At 43.1% G+C, this 17,041-nt stretch overlaps 1 protein-coding gene across 4 annotated transcripts in view; it reads right to left on the minus strand.

Moving 5' to 3' along the window:
• The window catches only part of tenm3 (teneurin transmembrane protein 3), a 235,705-nt gene that overhangs the window by 69,864 nt on the left and 148,800 nt on the right, over positions 1-17,041 (minus strand). For all 4 annotated transcript variants that reach the window (XM_071202940.1, XM_071202922.1, XM_071202915.1 and 1 more), the window contains 3 exons: positions 16,771-16,965; positions 13,322-13,522; positions 9,632-9,817 (listed from right to left, as the gene is read on the minus strand). In XM_071202940.1, coding sequence (XP_071059041.1) covers positions 9,632-9,817; positions 13,322-13,522; positions 16,771-16,965 — 582 coding nt within the window. The remainder of the gene's footprint in view (positions 1-9,631; positions 9,818-13,321; positions 13,523-16,770; positions 16,966-17,041) is intronic.

Below are 17,041 nucleotides of genomic sequence, written 5' to 3' on the forward strand. Positions count from 1 at the left end.
ACTCCTGGAGTGTTATGTGTCTCACAAACGTACAGAACATATGGAAAAAGCAGAGGAATAATGAGAATAACTAAAGGATCTGGGCTGAACACACACTGCCTCACACACAGTTGGCGTGTCCTCTGTTGGCCATTTCACAGCTAACATCTGGGGAGTTGGGACAGTGGCTGTTTGTGGCAAATCAACACAAGCTGCTCAGCAGTCAATTCTTCCAAATGGTTTGTAGCCTTTATTGATCAATTGATGCAAGGCTTTCTGTCCGAACACATGTTGAGTTGAGAGCCATCTGGACGTAAATGCTTAACATGTCAGTCTTCATTTCTGTGCAAATGTCTAACTTCTATTGGAGAAGTCTAACTCTTCGGACCAGCTTCATTTCATTATCATCATCAATATAACCATCATGTCTACTTGTTTGTTTTCTAATTGGTGGAGCTGTTGCATCGGGAGTTTATTGGGCTTTCTTCAAGAATCATGAACGTCTGTGCCAACTAAACAGCACAATTGATTTTGTAAGTGGTGTGGGAGTGAGTGTTAAGATTAGAGTTATCTGGAAATAATCAAGCTTATCTCAGCTGTTGATGAAAAATGTAATCTGTAGTCACCTGGACAACTTTTGGGATAAGACCTCAGTTACATTATTATAAGAGATGTATTACCCCATGTAAAGGTCTGCATGCTGTTTCAGAAGCTTTCCCACCTCATAAGACTACACAAGGGAAAACTCAATCCTTGTCTTTTGGCATGAGTTTTTATTTGTATCCAAACAGAATGCTAGCTCCAGTGCAAATACACCACCACCACCAAAGACCCATATTACACTGAACAAAAATATAAACGCAACACTTTTGTTTTTGCTCCCATTTTTCATGAGATGAACTCAAAGATCTAAAACATTTTCTATATACACAAAAGAACCATTTCTCTCAAATATTGTTCACAAATCTGAAAGAATCTGTGATCGTGAGCACTTCTCCTTTGCCGAGATGATCCATCCCACCTCACAGGTGTGGCATATCAAGATGCTGATTAGACAGCATGATTATTACACAGGTGTGCCTTAGGCTGGCCACAATAAAAGGCCACTCTGAAACGTGCAGTTTTGCTTTATTGGGGGGGTCTGGGGGGGTCCGAAAACCAGGCAGTATCTGGTGTGAGGGGTAGGATTAGGGGTAGGGTTAGGGTAATGTTGTGAATTGAGTGGCCCATTGTGGTGGTGGGGTTATGGTATGGGCAGGCGTATGTTATGGACAACGAACACAGGCCACTCAATTCACAACATTACCCTAACCCTACCCCTAATCCTACCCTTCACACCAGATACTGCCTGGTTTTCGGACCCCCCCAGACCCCTCCAATAAAGCAAAACTGCACGTTTCAGAGTGGCCTTTTATTGTGGCCAGCCTAAGGCACACCTGTGCAATAATCATGCTGTCTAATCAGCATCTTGATATGCCACACCTGTGAGGTGGGATCTATTATCTCGGCAAAGGAGAAGTGCTCACTATCACAGATTTTTTTCAGATTTGTGAACAATATTTGAGAGAAATGGTTCTTTTGTGTATATAGAAAATGTTTTAGATCTTTGAGTTCATCTCATGCAAAATGGGAGCAAAAACAAAAGTGTTGCGTTTATATTTTTGTTCAGTGTAGTTCAATCGTGATGTGTAAAGGTGTTTGGCCCTGTCCAACAGATGAATTGACAGACTGAAATACAGATAAGACAGATCAGCACATCGACCCACATGTGAGACACAGACTGACAGACAGACAGAGTCAGCCCTCGGTGAAATGCACGTTGTAGTTTCACATGAACCGCTAAGAGCGCCTACAGCCAAAATGGTTACTGTGTCCTGCTTGGCTTCAATCAGAAATCAATTCAAAATCATTTTTTCCCTCTGTAAACAAAGAAATGTGTTATTGTAGTGTAATATGGGGATGAACAACAGGGTAGACAAACAAAGAAGACGCTGAAGTTGAAAGCAGAACCTTCTGAAAATGGTATCATTTTTAAAGATGTCTGTCCAAGTGAAGTCAAACCATGATCTAAGGAGAATATAACAACCAGCTCGCTGACAATGATCCCAGCTTCTTTGAACCCTCCTGTCGTGTTAGTTTCTCCCCATTACTTGGGTGTGCCTGGTCAGATTTCATTTGAGATTTGACATCTGTTTTAACTGCTCTTACATTAACAAATAAACCCTTAATCATCACCCACATTTTTGTTACATTTTATTGATATGTGTGTGTACTATCTGATGGATGAACATATTCTCGGGCAGTGCTTTTCAAAGTGTGGTCCGCGGACCACTGGTGGTCCGTGAGTATATTGGTAAAATTTCACATTTTAAATAAATTAATCTATTTAAGTTTTCCGCACTCTCGCGGGAATATCTCCGCAATGGAGCGAGCTTAAGTTTCACTTTCAATTGCATGATATAGCCCAGCGCAACACCTTCGTCACACATGTTGCCACTTGTTTGTAGCATTTTCAGGCGATTTATAATCTGTTCTAGAAAAACAATGTGTTTTTGGATATTTGTGGAGTTAGGTGGTCCGCGAGTGTTTTTTAATTGGTTAAGTGGTCCTTGGTATGAAAACGTTTGAGAAACACTGTTCTAGGGTTACCCATTCATTTCATATGGGGGTCATTGTTGACAGGGAACACCATAGGCGTTACAAAGGTGACTAAACCACTCAAAATATAATGAAAGTGGTGATCAGTATTTGATATGTTCAAAGGTCTACTGTGGAGGATAGCATGAGACCTTGAAGAGATCAAATGTAAAACACAATATTTACGATTAATGAAAGTAGTTAATCGGTCAGATTTGATCCCAACATGACAGGAGGGTTAAAAAGGAAGCCCTTTCTGTTTCAGAAATATGGATTCCTTTAATCGTGTTCAATTCATCCGAAAAATACTAAACAGACCACAGGTTAAAATCCATGTGAAAACACAACAGGGAGACAGAGACACAGGTACAGAGCGCACACAGTGTAGGGAGGAATGCATGCCTCCTAACACTGTACTTCATGCCTGTGAGGCCGGCATTCTGACAACATAACGGTGAGTGTGGGACCAAGCAAAGCCCAGCTGGAGAGACAGCACGAGGCATGGAGGGAGAGGTGGAGGGGAGGTGGACAGGAGGGGAAAGATGACCAATAAGATGGAGACAGGAAGGTGGGGATAGACAGAGGAACAGCAGCTGGTTTACTTCACACAGACATGTATATCAGGCTGGATGCAAGACAACAGGGTTCACACTCCAGCTTTGTGTCGGCTTGTTTGTGTGCGTGCCAGCATCTCCATTGGGTTGAGTATGCTGCGTGTGTCTTCATCTGTATGTCTGCGCGTTGTGTTCAAATCAGTGACAGGGACAAAATGATGTGGCAGAAAACAAGAAGATAATACAAAACGCTGAGCATTTAAATACAGAAATACAGGAACAATGAAATGGAATGGAGTAAATCAGAATCAAAGGAAGCTTGAGTTGACAAAGCAGAGTGTGAGGTGGTTGCACTTTGGGACAGTGAGGCCTTTATTAAGTCTTTGGCATGATTTACCTTTGTATCCTGAGAATAGGAGAGGGCACGAGGGAGAGAGGGAGGAAAATTAGGGAAAAAAGTAAATCGAAACAAAAGCAGCAATGCCAAATATACTCTCTGTGGTCTACTGGTGACAATGGCAGCCAAAGGAAGAGGAGAGGGGAAAGAGCTGGGATCTGGGGGGGGGGGGGGCAGTAACACAGAGACACAGCAGCAGAACCTCCACACAGGAAACATTATCACTCCATGTACACCTGTCTTCATTCACTTTTACATCACACAATAGGTACAGGTACAAAGGCAGCTTAAAGAAAATAACATCACTATTAATAGAGCTTGTGACGTTGCACCATTCACACAATCATTTGGTTTGTTTAGCCTTTATTGAACCAGGTGAAATCCCATTGGGATCAACTTCTTCTTTTCTTCACCCCAATTTCAACAATCTCAAAAGGACGATTAGCAAACATGGATATTTGAACCACTAGAAATTGAACCTATTTTGGGATTTTGTCAAATCTTTAAATCTAAATGATCTGTCGGGTGATGCAGTATTAAATAGTATCATGTCTTCTTTATCCTGAACAGTTGACAAAGCTAGGCTTACTGTAGGAAAGCCCTTTGCAAAGTAGTGACATGTATCTCTAATGCTATCAACATGTAAAGCACTTATGAGCAGGATGCATTGCAATACAGAAGGTCAATTATGAAGACATCCTTTTGGAATCCAGCCCACACCTTGACCAGCCTATAGAACTGGGACTGAATCCAGAACACGAGGTGAAAGAAGAAAACATGTTTTTATTTCCCAATAATACTGTGCCTCTGAGCGAGCTCTTTATCGTGAAGATACAAAACGCTTCAAATCAGCTGTAATACTGTCAAAGCGCATAACCGTTTGTTTGCAATTGTGTAAATACTTTCAATGACTAAAATGTCCTATAAAAAACACATATGACATCTTTAGTACAAAAGCCGAGTGTTTGAGTCGGATGGTGGCTTTAAATGCATTCACACACATGTCGCAGTCGCCTGTGTGCAGGGACAGAAGCCGCTTTCAGCAGAACTCAGCCTGAGCACGTCTGCATCAGAAACCTCTATTATATGTATCTGCTTGTTCTCAGCTTGTCTTTACAGGTAACATTATGCATGTCCACTATTCAAATGTCAAACCCACGGAACATGCAAGGGGATAAGTCAATTCTCTTTGGTACCAGTTCTGTTAACTTTCATCTAGCAGGATACTAGAAACTGGATCCCTGTTATATGATTTGATTTGAGTTTAACAGTGGAGGTCAGCATTCCCCATTTCGAGACTCCGTCCAATTTTGACCTATATTTCTTTCACATTTTTGAGCTTAAGATCAATTTAGTGCTAATATAGTTAGGTTTATAAAAAGACTTAGCAGGCAGAACTAAGCATTCAAGTTGATGATTCAGTCTCGAAGGATGAACCCATGAGATGTATCACCTCGTTTACAAGGCATCCCAGCGTTTCAGTGAGTGAAGCTTCTTGGGAGGTACGTACCAAAATAAACAAGTACAACAAATATATTTTCCAGGTCTAATGTTTGTTTATCTGAAACATCAACAAGTCAATATTCAAATGATGAAATGTTCAAAGCGACAGTAATAGTGCATGTGATCTGGCCAGGTGAAAGAGAGAATGGGAGGAAAGTCAACAGGCTTGGGATCTGAATAGAAGGACCTCTGAAGCAGCCACAGCTCCACAGAACACACAGACAGGCAAAGGAAGAAAGGATGAAAAAGAAAGCGCATGATGATGAGGAGGAGGAGGAGAAGAGAAAAGAGCACAGTACCTTTCACTCTAATGTCCGGGTTGTGAGCTTTAAGGGAGGAGGGAAAAGAAGAACAGATGGATAGAAAAATAGCGTTTAGTCCAGAAAAATAGGCCAGTGGTCCAACCAGGGATCATGTGATCACGATGAGTGAGGAGCAGAGAGAGGGAGACATGTTAACGACAAGAACAAGAGGTTCTGGGGTATTCCTCTGAGCACACTCAGAAGTACTAGAATTATATAGTCTAAAAGCACATGCTGAAATAGAAAGACAGCCAATTAATGAATGTGGAAATAATTCTACAGTTAGGTCTCCGTAACGAGATGTAAGTGTGATGGTAGAGAGGACAGCCTGTCCAATGCAGAGGATTTCCCCTCATCGCACTGTTGTTATGCTCCAAGTGTGTGTGTGTGTGTGTGTGTGTGTGTGTGTGTGTGTGTGTGTACCGTGTGTGTGTGCCGTGTGTGGGTGGGTGTGTGTGTGTGTCTAAACAACCCAAACCAATTTGCAACTCTTTCCCAGCAATACTTCAGCTGGTTTGGTGGTCTGCTTGGCCCCAATATCATGTTTCAATGTTTGACTGTTACATCCCAACAGGAAGGGGGTTTTCAAGTTGCCATGGTTACTCACTTAAAATGACAATCTTTTTTACAGTACTGTTGCTACAACGCACCTTCTATCAACCCTGAGAACCAGCTCTTCTTGACTGGTTTACTTTTAAAGTAAAGATGTTATCGTTCATTCTAAAGCACCACCTTTATTCTCTGTGGAAAAAATATCTTCTTATGACATCATTTATGTCCGCACAGTAATAGCGTCCTCAAAGTTGTTAATCTCGCTTGTCTTTCAGCTGGTTGTTTTGAATTCACAGCAAAAACATCGTGTTTGGGTTCAGAACAGTGCTCTCATCACTTTGTTCAGGCAGCAGCCGGCAGCTGTCTGAGTGGCTCTGATGGCACATGACCAGCCCAGCAGCAAACAGCAGGTATCCTGGCTGAGGAGCTGGGAGCTACGAGGATAGTGAGTTTGAGACTAACCTTTCATTGTAAGGTTGTATTAATATACATTTTGAAGCAACAGTTACAGGCACTCATAACCAGTGGCGAGTCGTCAGGGCCCTTAGATATTCTAAAAAATAATTTTTGAAAACGTAAAAAACAAACATTATTTTTTTAGTGATATTTTTCATTAGTTTTACCAAAATAACTTGATTTAATTGTATTTAAAATAACATTTCCAAAGAAATAAATCCTTCGAATCTGCCTGTTCAGTTTCTGTTTGAATGTGAAGGGTTAAATGAAAGAAGCTCGTCTCTGCGAGTCTGTGAGGACAGGAGCTGATTGGTGGTCCAGCTGTGAATTTACTGAGGGTTCAGCTATAGTTGTCACTACCCGATCTGCAGCTCTGCCCGATCTGCAGTGCGCATGTGCCAGATGGTCCGCCATATTGGACAACTCCGGACGGGAACCCAAGAAGGACACTTGACACAGTGGCTTTTGGCAAAGCTGAAAAATAAAACTGGTAGACAGCCATATGCCATACATCAGGGATCACCAACTACATTTGTCCAAGGGCCGAAATGTAACTAATAGACACTATCGCAGGCCAGCGATTTTTATATAGCCCAGAATTTTATAAATAGTATTCAGATTACTTTTGGAATACTTTCTTTTTCCATAACAGATGGGTATGTTTTGGTGCACAGGAGACACTCATTTTACTGTTTTCATGGCTTATCAAGAACTCAAACACAACATCTTGGTGTCATTCTGGACAGCTCTCTCATCTGCACCCACATACAAAACATCACCCGGACTGCATTCTTTGTACTGTCTTAAAACCTTTCCTTGGAATATGTTATGCATTGTAAGGTGTCCTGGGTGCTTTGAAAGGCGCCCCTAAATAGAATGAATTATCATTATTATTTATTATCTGAAACGATGTAATAACTTTTAAAACTTTTTCCAGTCACTTGCCCCATGCCTTCAGCAGCAGCAGGCCATTCACTTTGATTTCATCCCGTTATGAAATGTCATCATTTCGACAATAAAGAAATGATACATAAACGTTATCTTGCACATTTTATCTAACCATCTCCGTTTCTAACTTTCAATATATTTTAAAAGAGATCTCTCTCTCTCATCTGCGTGCGAGGGCGGGGCCTCACAGACACGCTGCATCTCTCTCTCGCTCACAGACATGCTGCAGCGCTTTGCAGTGTGGACACAGTTCTGCCGGTAATGAATATTACATTTTGAGAGGAAACTTTTCCACCAATAATTCCAATAAGTATTCCAAAATGTATTCACTTCAGGTTTACGAAAGTAACTGTAATCAGATTACTCGTTTTTCAAATGTAACGCCAGCTGAATACAGTTAGCCTACTTGATTTTTGTATTCTGATTACGTAACGCCGTTATGTTTTCCGTTACAACCCAACCCTGCTTCTTGGCTACTGTCCCGCAGCTCCAGCCTCTCTGTTGGACTCTGTCGCAGCGGGGCTACTGCTGTGGTGCGGAGCGCATTAACCAGACTCTTCACAACGAAGGATCACTTCTTCTTCAGGGGAGGGAAGGTTTCGCAGTACGCAGTCTACTGTCCCGCAGCTGCTGCCTCTCTGTTGGACTCCGGTACTGCACCTTACTCACGAGACGTTGTAAACAAAGAAATGGGTGGGGGGCGAACGCAGTAACCACTCCGCCAACGCCACAGTCACCCCCGTCGTGCGGGCCGGATGAGAATGTCTGGCGGGCCGGATGTGGCCCGCGGGCCGCCAGTTGGTGGTCACTGCCATACATGTTTGCATACATTCACAGTAAATATTTATTCAGTATGATAGCTGTCCAACAGAAGTTCAATTCATTTCTCACTTATTCTGACAATGTACTTAACCCCAAATAAAAGAACCCAATAAAAAGAGTTGTTAAATAATAGTGAAGTCACGTTGTAATAACAATAATTCATCTCTCTCGAGTTTTATTTTTCAGCTTTGCCAAAAGCCACTGTGTCAAGTTTCCTTCTTGGGTTGCCGTCTGGAGTTCTCCAATATGGCGGACCATCTGGCACATGCGCACTGCAGATCGGGCAGGGCTGCAGATCGGGTAGTGACAATAGTAACTCCACGAGAGAGTAATGTCAAATGACAGTACAATTGACCAATCACATCTTCCCTCTAATGGGCTTTATTTTCGCGGACTTTATGACAAGTTCCACCCGCTGTGAGGTCTATGCAAGTGACGCAGTGACGCGTCCTAAAACCCGGAAGTAAGCTGCGCTCGGGTTCCCTCGACAGAAAGCAGTGGGATTTCTCCACAGGGTTTTGGAAAATAGCTGGAAATAAGGTCTGTGGAAAACGAAGCTGTTAGATCAATGCACGTTTTGTTCAGACGGATAATATCCACATGTCTACCCTACTTTTATTATTTCATCATAAATCGAATCGATAGATTTATGATCCATAGATTTATGATTAGCACAAGTTCGTTCATGATGGCTCATGTCAGTGATAGTGATGACATCGTAGCGAAATTAGTCCGGTATCAAAGTCATGGCTCACCACTGCTCATAACAACATCACAAGGTGTTGCTTCCTATCAACAGGATTACCCGTGTTTTCACTTGTTTCACTCGAGTGATTATGAACACAACCTGGATCTCCTTTTTACCGTTGAAACTGTCGTCGCTCGAGTGTTATTGGAAGACATTGATAATCAATACAAACTGGCATACCCATGTAATTAGCAGCAGCATTTCCACCTATCACATTCTTGCAGCAGCTATAAAGAACAGAGACTGTGATATATCTGTCAGGGGTTCAGTCCTATCACTGAAGAAGGGCATCCACTAGCAAACGGTCTGTTTGGTAGCTTTCTGGAAGGTGTGCACACAGTGAATACCTCACAGTAAATAGCCTGCATTAAATACCCCACGTTTGAATGTCTGAAGTTTCTATAAAACAGAGGTTGCAAACACGTGACTTAATGCAACCACTAAAAATCATCATGCTCAAAAAATGTGCCACCTTTAGTTTAGTGGTGGTGATGATCAGCCATGTGACCGTGGAACTGAAAACTAAAGGAAGTGAGTCATCAAGCAATGCTCCATTATAGTTGACCTGTATTCCCTTTCCAGTGCAATCTGGACTCCCAAAGGAAACACATCCATCCAGAAACCAGTGACGAGTCAAATGCTAGCATGTGGAGGAATAAACTCTGTGTGTGTGTGTGTGTGTGTGTGTGTGTGTGTGTGTGTGTGTGTGTGCGTGTGTGAATGATCTACTCACCAATATTGCAGTGCTCCCCTGTCCATCCTTGGTCACACTCACACTTGCCCTCCTTACACACTCCGTTCTTGCTGCACAGTGGGTGGCAGGCCTTCTGGTCACACACACTTCCTGTCCAGCCCTCCTCGCATCGACACGCACCCCCGTAACACACGCCACGGCTGCCACAGTCCACTTCACACACCTCTGTAGGAGAAAGAAAGAAAACATCAATGCACATGCAAACAAGTTCAATGGTACCTGCAGTACGGCCTGCATCGATTGCTTTGGAGAACACCAATACTGTACATTGAAAAGCATTCTCAAAAAGCATTATACAGAAAACTATATACATGGATTTTAAAACATCACCACTGTCATGTTTGTACCAATCTGAGGCTCCGGCCACACGAGGACGAAAACGGCTAAACGCATAGGATTAACGCAAACGCAATCGCAAAAAAGCTTCCGTCCACACGCAATATTCACCGGATAGTGTCTGTCCACACGAGACCGCTCCGTTTAGCTCCAACCGCTGGAGAAGCTGCAGTACATATGCCGAGCCTGTACGTGGCGCTGTAACTTCCTCCACAAAAGCAGCGAAGAAGCATGGTTGTCATGGTTTCCCTTCTGTTTATTCTCCGCGGTGGGGGCCGAGGGAACCGGGCAGAGTTTTTCGCCAGTCAACGTGTATTAAAGTTTCAATCTTCCGGTCAAAGGTCTTCTTTGTTATTTATTGAGCTTTAAAACAAATGAATAACGACTCTATATAATATAATAATAAAATACACGGAGCCTCTCTTTTTCCTCCCTCTCTTCGGACAGCGCCAGTGTCTGTCTCATGCAGCAGCTGATCCAGTAATGAGTGGCCCGGCCGACAGTCAAAATAAACATATTTATAACTAGTAGTTTGGGAGGTGTCTCTGTCTTGTCAGATTAGACTTCACTCGCGTTTATGTCCATATCGAGAGAAAGATAAATAATCTGAATTCAGTGTGCAGCTTGACAGCCAGATCAAGGCAGTTGTTAAAAACAGCTTCTTCCACCTCAGGCAGCTAGCCAAAATAAAGCCTTTTTTAAATAGTGACCTCTTTGAAACGGTAACCCATGCCTTCGTCACCTCCCGCTTGGAATATTGTAATGCCCTATGTATGGGGATAAGTGCATCCTCCCTTGCTCGCCTCCAGATGGTGCAAAATGCAGCAGCACGGCTACTAACTGGCACACGCAAATACGAGCACATTTCCCCCATTTTATCTTCACTCCACTGGCTGCCCGTTCATTTGAGGATTCATTTTAAAACTCTTTTATTTACTTTTAAAGCCCTCAATGGCCTGGCCCCGCCGTACCTCTCTGAGCTGTTACACAGCTACACGCCAACTCGCACTCTCAGGTCAGCTGATCAGTTGCTCCTGAGGGTGCCAAAAACAAAGTCTAAGCGCAGAGGGGACCGTGCTTTCTCTGCTGCCGCCCCTAACCTGTGGAACGACCTGCCCTCGCTCATCAGACAGGCTCCCACACTGACTGCTTTTAGATCCCGTCTTAAAACCCACCTCTTCTCCTTGGCATTCAGAAACAAGTAGAGTGTTGCTTTTATTTGCTTTCAGTGGTCTATTGTTTTTATTATATGGCTGTTATTTATTACGTTTATTCTGGTTTGTTTTGTGTTTGTATCTTGTATTTTAAATGTATTTATATTATGTTGTGTGAGCTTATCTCTCTGTTCAGCACTTTGGTCTGAAGGTTTTTAAAGTGCTATATAAATAAAGTTGGATTGGATTGCAGGTGTGTGTGGTTGAACGTAGCAGCCTCATCTCTACTCAGCGGTTCTAATGAAGGGCAACGCAGTGAAGTAAACAGTAAAAGGCACCGCTCTTTGCAGCTGGTGCTGCTCTTCTCAGATTCTGCTGAGCTACACGTTACTGCCTCCAGCGCCCTGTACGACGAAGCCAGTTCAACAGACCCTGGACATGTTTGATTTACCCGGCTTAACTAACCCTAACAAACGCGATGTCGCTAAGCGGTCCTACGAAGCTGGTTATCAGCGTTTTATATTGTCTTGTTGTTTTTATAGTGTCTTGTTGTTTTTATAGTGTCTTGTTGTTTTTATATTGTCTTGTTGTTTTTATAGTGTCTTGTTGTTTTTATAGTGTCTTGTTGCGTGTTGGCACCTTGAGTTCATTGTATTGTCGTTGTACCTGTACAATGACAAATTAAAGATGTATCTATAATACTCCTATGTTGGCTTCATTGGCTGCAGGTTAGTTTATAAATGGATCTGGAGATGTTAAGGATGTAACCTTAACGTGTTTCAGCCCCCAGCGCTTCTCTGACCTTGCACCTACTCACAAGTGGAAGTTGTCCTCAAGCAAGGTTTTCCTGGCCCAGCTATAACACTTTAGTTCTTTATATCACACCTTAGAATGATGTTCTTGTCAAATCGTCTTCGCCTGAAGTCTTCAGTTGTTTCACCAGCCATGTCTGCCATCTTTATGGCTGTTCCTAGGGGCTCGCATAATGAACACTGTTCTCTTAATTATGTTCTGCTCCTTGACTGCTTTTTGTTTTATTTAGCGCTTATACTTTATACTCTCAATCATTCTGTAAATCACTATATCAACTATTTTAAATTAGGGATGCTGCTCAAACAAATGCTTAAAACATGTGTATCATTGTAGTATATTTCTATATATCTCTGTGCAGTGGCGTAACAAGGTTGTGATTGGCACAGGTGCAAATATTGTTTTGGGGCCCCCCCCATCGCCCAAAACATAAGCGCAGGCTGATGCGCTCACACACGCACGGACACACACAACCACTCATAAGCGCCACATGTAGGCTATCAACAACAGCCTGCCCTGGCCTCAGACCACCACAGCCTGACAACGGCACAGCGAACTAATCACACATAATCGAGATTTCGAGGACGATGTATGACAAAAAAAAACGTCTAATTTTGTCAGTTTAGCTGTTACATCTCCTTGTTCTCTCTTGTCCTTTCTCTTTTGAGCGCCACTCTTGTGCTTTGGCTTGCTGTACATTATAAATGCAAGCTATTCAATTTGTTATAATGTTGCCAAAATTGATGCTGCTAGCTACAGTACCTATCAAATCAAGTTTTATTTATATAGCACATTTATAAACGATTTTTGGTCGAGCCAAAGTGCTATAACTTTTGAGGTTGATTAAACGGTTTGCTCGTCACATGACATGAAAGGGAGCAAGGTCATTGGACAGACAAATTACAAATAAATGTATGTTGCTTGGTCACTTTGAAGACTGCGTGAACCGGTCAATGCCATTGGGGGCCACAAAAATAAAATAAAACTGCACTGTCGATAGTTATGCCACTGTTTCTGTGGCTTTGTGAGATTATATAGTATTATATTGAGTACTCATATTTATTCAATTGTTTATGTTATGTTGTGTTTTATTGATTTACTCTAGTGATATATGTCCTTTCTATTGTGAAGGAGTATGTTTGCTGCTAATGTTCATTTCACATTTGTATTTGTATTACATTTGATCTTATTGTATCTTTTAAATATGTGTAACTTGTGTAATGCTCAACAACACTGCTGCTCTGCTGGGACAAAATGTGTTTGCAATTGTGGCTGAATAAAGTATCTATGTATCTATGTAGATGTTATAAGAAATGAGCCAAATGGAAAGAGCTCCTTCACACTGACAGACATTGAACGCGTAACACACCGAGAGAGCAGTCGGGCCCGGTCCAGTTCTGGTCGCAGCTGCAGGTGCTGGTCTCTGCGTTGTGAGTGCCGTGGGCCGAGCACTGATCAGGACACATGGCCTTAGCTATCTCACAGCTGGCCCCCCCCCAGCCCGGCTGACAGTGACACTCTCCGTGAATACACACACCGTGAGCCGAGCAGCTGGGGTCGATGCAGTCCACTGCAGGCAGAGAGAGGAAGAGGGGGTTATACGGTATACACACACACATTAACATGTAACATCTGTGTCCACTAGAGGGCAGTGAACAAGCTTAGACTCTGACTGTAGTCGAGACTGAAGTCCAAGATGATTTGTTCAGGCTCCACAAAGATATATTTATTTTAGGATGGTTAAAGCTTTGGAACCATAAGCATCATTATGGTTTAAACTAAGCTTGGAGAAATGGAGTTGAAGAAAAGTTAAAGTGTGTTTTTGTGGTCACCTTGATCCAATGCAATATGTTTTAGATCAACACTGCTTCAGAGCCACTGAGATGCACTTCTCTGAGGTGTCGCTGCTTTAGGCTCAGCGTGTGCTGCTAAAGTGAAGGAGCGGCCGGGGAATAAGCTCCACAACCTGGAAGGATCATCAAACCTATTCTTAAACATTAGTGATTGATGTTCTTTCCACGACATGATTGAGTTTTACCGTTTGCCTCAGTAAGGCTTACACAAGCAGCTTTGACTGCTCCTTGATACATGACTGCGGTGCCACTCTGTGTTGTGCAGTCAGGTACAGACAGCACAGGAAACAGATGGACTGACAGATTCTGAACATTGATGATGATGATTGTTATTTTACTGGTTTTCTCTGAATAAAGAGAAAATAACATATGCATTAGAATACTTTCATAAATATACAATCAATCGAAATGTATGGCTACTGTGTAAATAATATATACATTTGGACTGAAAACCGCCCGGCCCCCCCTCTCCCTTCTTGCTCTTTATAATCACAGGCTTTCTTCTGTGATCATGCCTTGTGGCTGTATACCAACGTCATATGTAGCATGACGGCTTCATTCAGAAACTTACAGTCATTACTATCATTAATCATTTAGGAGTCTCAACAGAACACACACGCACGCACACACACACACACACACACACACACACACACACACACACACACACACACACACACACACACACACACACACACACACACACACACACACACACACACACACACACACACACACACACACACACACACACACACACACACACACACACACACACACACACACACACACACACACACACACACACACACATATATCACAGGGGACAGTAACCAGATTAGTTAAATCCTCGATCACACTAATCCTTTGTGAGTGCGTATAAAAGACAGTGTGTGTGTGTGTGTGTGCGTGTGTGTGTGTGTGTGTGTGTGTGTGTGTGTGTGTGCGTGCGTGCGTGTGTGTTCTGTTGAGACTCCTAAATGATTAATGATGTGTGTGTGTGTATACACAGCATGTGCATACCTTTGTAATAACTTGAATGTGTGTACCCTTCTCAATGCCGTCTGTCTGTCTGTCTCTTTGTGTCTCATTGTGTGTGTGTGTGTGTGTGTGTGTGTGTGTGTGTGTGTGTGTGTGTGTGTGTGTGTGTGTGTGTGTGTGTGGTCTAGCATTACTATACTTGTGGGGACCTAAATCTGTTTACATAGTCACGTGTGGGGACTGGCTTCCCTTATGGGGACACATTGGAGGTCCCCATAAGGGGAATCATTAATGTTAGGGTGAAGACTTGGTTAGGTTTAGGATTAGGGTAAGACATGTGTTGGTTATAGTTAAGGTTAGGATAAGTCTCCAGGAAATGCATGTGTGTGTGTGTGTGTGTGTGTGTGTGTGTGTGTGTGTGTGTGTGTGTGTGTGTGTGTGTGTGTGTGTGTGTGTGTGTGTGTGTGTGTGTGTGAAAGTGAGATGGATTAGAGTTAATTAATTTAGCATTTAGTGGTAATGCTGTCTAAACAAACTATCTGTCAGTAGCTAGGGTTGGTTTCAGCAGATACGTCCATAAGGTCAGTGGGATTATTGCTTGTAAACTTTATAAAATGACTTCAACCTGCAGTACATGGACCTGAGGACAGTACAGTACATGGACCTGAGGACAGTATAGTACACAGACCTGAGGACAGTACATGGACCTGAGGACAGTACAGTACATGGACCTGAGGACAGTATAGTACACAGACCTGAGGACAGTATAGTACACAGACCTGAGGACAGTATAGTACACAGACCTGAGGACAGTACATGGACCTGAGGACAGTACAGTACACAGACCTGAGGACAGTACATGGACCTGAGGACAGTATAGTACATGGACCTGAGGACAGTATAGTACACAGACCTGAGGACAGTATAGTACACAGACCTGAGGACAGTACATGGACCTGAGGACAGTACAGTACACAGACCTGAGGACAGTACATGGACCTGAGGACAGTATAGTACACAGACCTGAGGACAGTACATGGGCCTGAGGACAGTATAGTACACAGACCTGAGGACAGTACATGGACCTGAGGACAGTACAGTACATGGGCCTGAGGACAGTATAGTACACAGACCTGAGGACAGTACATGGGCCTGAGGACAGTATAGTACACAGACCTGAGGACAGTACATGGACCTGAGGACAGTACAGTACATGGGCCTGAGGACAGTATAGTACACAGACCTGAGGACAGTACATGGACCTGAGGACAGTATAGTACACAGACCTGAGGACAGTTCATGTCCAGAGTTAATACCATGAGGGGATTACATAATTATTCACTCAGATTATGGAAAAACGTTCCTGATAAACAGTACAGCAAAATGTGACATCTACACCACGACTATTTCTAAAGTTTAGCAATAAATGTTTGCTAAATAAAATATTGATGGTGATATTTGATCATGTAGTCAGGTCTTAATCACTTTCCAATACCCATGATGTAAAACGATGCAGAGCAGTGCACAATGGTATTCACATCTGTTCTGTATTCTGACCGTCCTCACAGCTGTGTGCTGCTTTGTATTTAGCAGTAGACTCCCTGCTTCTGTGAACAGTCGTCTCAATGTCTTTACTGGATCATATCGTCCTTTCTCACACAACTTCTCATCTCAGTGTCAGTTTGACCATGGAATCTATTTCCCACTCTACTGTGCTGAAGGTGAGTCCTCTCTGATCGGCAATCGCTTCTTTAGTCTGTTCATGTGTGCTCCCCTTGAAGCCCTATTCACACATTGAACACAGAGCAGTGCTGGCTCCATCAATCTGCTAAAACTTGGGCATGATGTCATTCTTTTATAAAAGCCAATGAACAACACACAATTGGATTTCCGGATATTAAGTTGGGAGTACTAAAATGTAACATGATGCAGAGCAGTGTTAGAAGGGTGTTATCATGTCACAACATCTGTGCTTTACTCTTACCTTCCTCACAGTTATTGCCCTTATAGCCGGTGTTGCAGATGCAGGCTCCCACGATGCAGATGCCGTGTCCTCCACAGTGGATGTCGATGCACTGGTTGACCGGCACATCACACTCAGTGCCTTTCCAGCCGCTGTAGCACTGGCAGCGGCCGCGCGAGTACTGGCCGTTCCCACTGCAGAGCACCGGGCAGGCGGCTGCAGGGAGGAGCACGTCAGATACAGATCCTCTACTTCAGTCAGTCAGAGGGCGCATGACTCTGCCACCAGTCAC

Source organism: Pseudochaenichthys georgianus, chromosome 1 (assembly GCF_902827115.2).
Source record: "Pseudochaenichthys georgianus chromosome 1, fPseGeo1.2, whole genome shotgun sequence".
Classification (NCBI taxonomy): Eukaryota; Metazoa; Chordata; class Actinopteri; order Perciformes; family Channichthyidae; genus Pseudochaenichthys; species Pseudochaenichthys georgianus.